The sequence below is a fragment of the Notothenia coriiceps genome, unplaced genomic scaffold (genome assembly GCF_000735185.1).
Source record: "Notothenia coriiceps isolate Sejong01 unplaced genomic scaffold, NC01 NC01_scaffold00002228, whole genome shotgun sequence".
NCBI classification, from domain to species: domain Eukaryota; kingdom Metazoa; phylum Chordata; class Actinopteri; order Perciformes; family Nototheniidae; genus Notothenia; species Notothenia coriiceps.
This window is the reverse complement of record NW_011334929.1, coordinates 1-4,001: the sequence shown is the minus strand read 5'-3', so window position 1 is coordinate 4,001 and position 4,001 is coordinate 1. Positions and strand designations below refer to the sequence as shown.

The 4,001-nt window shown below is 39.9% G+C and overlaps 1 protein-coding gene and 1 long non-coding RNA gene across 2 annotated transcripts; one reads left to right on the top strand and one right to left on the bottom strand.

Moving 5' to 3' along the window:
• Positions 1-1,518: 1,518 nt before the first annotated feature.
• LOC104966794 (uncharacterized) lies at positions 1,519-1,921 on the bottom strand. The gene is made up of 2 exons (XR_800676.1): positions 1,793-1,921; positions 1,519-1,559 (listed from the first exon to the last, which is right to left on the bottom strand). It is a non-coding gene; the product is annotated as an uncharacterized lncRNA (long non-coding RNA).
• A 418-nt stretch (positions 1,922-2,339) lies between these two features.
• On the top strand, positions 2,340-3,835 carry LOC104966787 (tRNA (guanine-N(7)-)-methyltransferase non-catalytic subunit wdr4-like). Its single transcript, XM_010796080.1, has 3 exons — positions 2,340-2,468; positions 2,959-3,027; positions 3,555-3,835. The coding sequence occupies exons 1-3, from the start codon at positions 2,386-2,388 to the stop codon at positions 3,730-3,732; spliced, it is 330 nt and encodes a 109-aa protein (XP_010794382.1). The 5' UTR covers positions 2,340-2,385; the 3' UTR covers positions 3,733-3,835.
• Positions 3,836-4,001: the final 166 nt, after the last annotated feature.

Sequence of the window (4,001 nt, the reverse complement as noted above, 5' to 3'; positions counted from 1 at the left end):
TCTGATTTAAGACTTGATTATATGTATCATCATTAATCAGAATCTGTAGTAAGTAACTAAAGGTAGCGTATTAAATAAATGTAGGGGAGTAGGCTACAATTACACAATTTACCTCTGAATTGTAGTGGGGTAAGTAGCCTACTACGTAAAGTACCATTTACATCAGGGGTGTCCAAACTTTTTTCACCGAGGGCCACATACAGAGAAATATACGAAGGGCTGGGCCGCTCACTAGAGGTATACTGCCTCATACGTTCAGTTATAAGTTAGAAAACTCAAATGTAGGTAAAGTATGTGAGTGTTGGCAGCTCATCCCTTAAAGCAGAAGCCTCACATTGATTACAATAAGGAGAAATAGGAAGGGTGTATTTCAAGCTTGTAAATAAGTCATTGAGCTTTTTTCTTATCAACTAAGATATGTTAGAAAATGTTTCCAACTTTAATCGAATGAATTAATTCGAAAAGTGGTTTTATTAACACATGAATACTAGTGTGTAATATATGTGTACAGATATATTTAAGAAGTACAAGACAAGCACAAGTTTCATTTGTGGGACGTATTTCATTATACTTTTTTAATTAGCTGAGGGCCGATTCAAAATGGTCTGTGGGCCGCATTTGCCCCCCGGGCCGTAGTTTGGACACCCCTGATTTACATACTCAACTAAAGTACAAGTAGGCTATTTCTAAATCACAAGTACAGTACTTGAGTATACAAGTTAGCCTATTTCCCACCTCTGGTCAACAATGTTAGATCTTTATGTCAACTTACTAATAATATATCTTTAGTATTATCATAAAAATAGCACGTTCATTTATTTTAACAAACCACGTTCTCCAAGTAAAATATATAGAACATATCATGTTTAATCTTTTTGAAAAATAGTGATCGGACCGTCAGTAACAGATCATCAGTCTTGTGTACAGATCAGTCCGATAAAGTCATGGCAAAACAGCAACATTTTACGCGATAAATACGAGTTTAAATATCAGCATTTGCCACGGAAGGCGAGTGGCAGCTACCGTAAACCTTCTCTTATCTCTGGCATCTTGTGGCAACTCCCGTTCAGCATGCGCAAATGCCACGGCAAGTTGTGGCATCTCTGGCATATACTTGCCACAGATACCACGGAGTAGCGGCCTCTGTGGCAGATGCCGGAAGTACTTGCCACTGCCTGCAGATGCCACGAAATGCGCTTGCTGTCTCTCCCATTTGGACGCAGACTTGCATTTCCCCATAACGATGTTAACAACCGGCGTAAACGGACCTTCGAGATTCAAGTGTATTAATTCACAAATGCAACAACTTCAAAAGTGTTAATTGAACAAAGACCTACTAATTTTAGGCACGAAACTGTTCATTAATAGTTTCAGGGACTGAACATCATCGTTTTGGTTAGTTAGCTGCAGCAACAAACAAGAAACAGACACAAAAACAACTGGAAAATACATCAATGCATTTATTGTTAACGCCAGAAATGATATACGTTACCTTGACACAGCCTAAACGTCCTATCCTCAGCAAGGAAGCCGCCATCTTTCCTCTCAGCCTGTCTGTGCTGGGAGATTCATAAATACACGATAAACGAAGACAATAGTCAATACTTCACCATATCTACAATGGCAGCTTTAATGAATGATATTACGTAACGTCGTGCATGACAACAGAACCGCAATAAAAAGCATTTGAGGCACACTTTACAACTTTATCTGACTGAGATTTTTAAAAAAAGCTACCTGTGGTGCAAGAAACATTAAGTGTTATCACATAGACGTGGATATTTATAGTTACCTTTTGATAAAATTAAGGCTGTTCTACGGTTCTCCTGAGCTGGACGGTCAAGACACGGCTCCCAGCAGCATGCACAGGGCTCAGTCCTTTATCCTGCTCTTTATGTAACACATGAATGTGACTGTCAACGCCCCCTTCCCATGCTGTCCGTTACACACTTGTCGTGTGATTTTAAAGTCGCTAATAATGTTATAGGTGTTTCATATTCAGTTTTCATATGTTATACAGTCTGCGAATATGTGGACGCTGCACTGTAATAAGCAGGGTCTTCTCACTCACTAGCATGGCCAACTTTCCCTTTCAAATTGGATAAATTCAAGATGCTGAGCTTCACTAATGGTAGCTTCAGTAACGTTGCTTAGCCAACTGAAATGCGTTTATTTCATACAGGAAGTTAAATGTGTTTATTTTGTTTATTAACTCTGTCTTTGTCCCACAGCAGCTCTCTTGTGTACATTCTGTACTTTTTGAAGGGGGCGTGTGTTGTGCTTGGCTGCTGACGTAATTAGCAAGCGACAAATTACGTCTGTCGCGTGGGCTAGCGTCACATCCATTCGCTAGTGCTATCGTCGCCTGACACACACTCAGCAGCCATGCCTGCTGTCGGTTTCTGTGGAGAGTGGTTTATTTTCACCTGCGACAAGAAACTTGTAGCAATTCACACCAAACAAGCCAGGTTTGAACTTCGTTTCCTGTGTCATGTATTTCACATGTCATGCCTTTGTGTCACACGGCGGACAACTACCAGCTAGCACTGTTAGCTAGCTAGCAGTCTTTGGAAAGAAAGCATGGAGGATAATTTCAAGTTTTATTATTATTATTATTATTATTTAAATATATACAATTGCAAATACACCTGGAAACGTGAAGATGTTGTGGCACATTTTTGACATATTTTTAATTTTGGCCTTCAGCAACAGATTATATGATGTATAATGTGTATAGTGATATATTTGTAGGGAGTTGCTCGGGGTAAAAAGAGTCATTCTAAAATGAACCTTCTGCAAAAGTGCTGAGAGTAGATTTATAGTATAATTCCAGATGAGATAATAATGAATGCGTTTACAGCTGGCTATTAGATGAATGGTTAAAAATACATAAAAAGTCAGTGGCACAGGAAATGTTAAGAATATAACAACATTCGTTCATCTGTTACTCTATTGCAGAGAGTCCTTTGTGTTTGACTGCAGCACCGCTCAGAAGAAGCCCAACAATACAAAGGATGTCAGTAACGCGTAAGCACAATGTTCTGGTTGTTGCTTTATTAATAATATGATTATTGGCATTTTATTATGTTGAAACAACAATCAAAAATCAAACATGTTCTTCACACTTAGGCCTTCATACACACGCCTCAAACTTGCACTAGTATTAAATGGCATACATAAAATCAAGTTTGGTCCGTTTTTTTTGTCTGTTTGAAGTCCCTTGGATATATTTAAATTACACTAAAGCCATTTCTCAATTCAAATGTTCCCCTCTTCGACTCCTCTCCTCCTATCCTCGTGTCTTAGTCCCACCCACAGGAGATGCGAGCGGAGGAGTCGAGGAGGGGAAGCAGCAGTCGTGTATATCATATACATTATTATATATCATACACTGTATATATAAATGGACGTAGTGTCTGTGACGTCACCCATAGGTTTCTGCAGAGTTGCTGAGAAGCCCTTAGATATAATTATATATATATATCTGAAAGTTTCACAGATTTTATTAGAAAATATACATTATAACAGCTGTTACTTGTCTCCTCTGTTCTCAGTGATGGCGGTGCCTCAGAGGAAACGGGAACAGACAAAGTCCTTGCCTTTGCTGTTTCTCCTTCCGGAAAGCTGGTGGCGCTGACTGATGATTCCAAGAGACTGGTCCTGTTTCACTGTGAGCCTTCATGGCAGTGTATCAGCATCAGGTACCACTTCAGTCCAAGCAGCTTCATATAGTGTATAGAGCAGTGGTTCCCAACCTTTTTTGAGTACTGTACCCCCAAAGCATTTCAAGCCAACCTAAAGTACCCCCTACTACGCAATCAATCGTGGTGATCCCCAGGGTGTGTGTGTGTGTGTGTGTGTGTGTGTGTGTGTGTGTGTGTGTGTGTGTGTGTGTGTGTGTGTGTGTGTGTGTGTGTGTGTGTGTGTGTCACCTGGATAAAGTCACATGGTCACACAGGTTGGCAGTTTATTGAAGTAAAGCTTTAGTTCTGAGGTCTGAC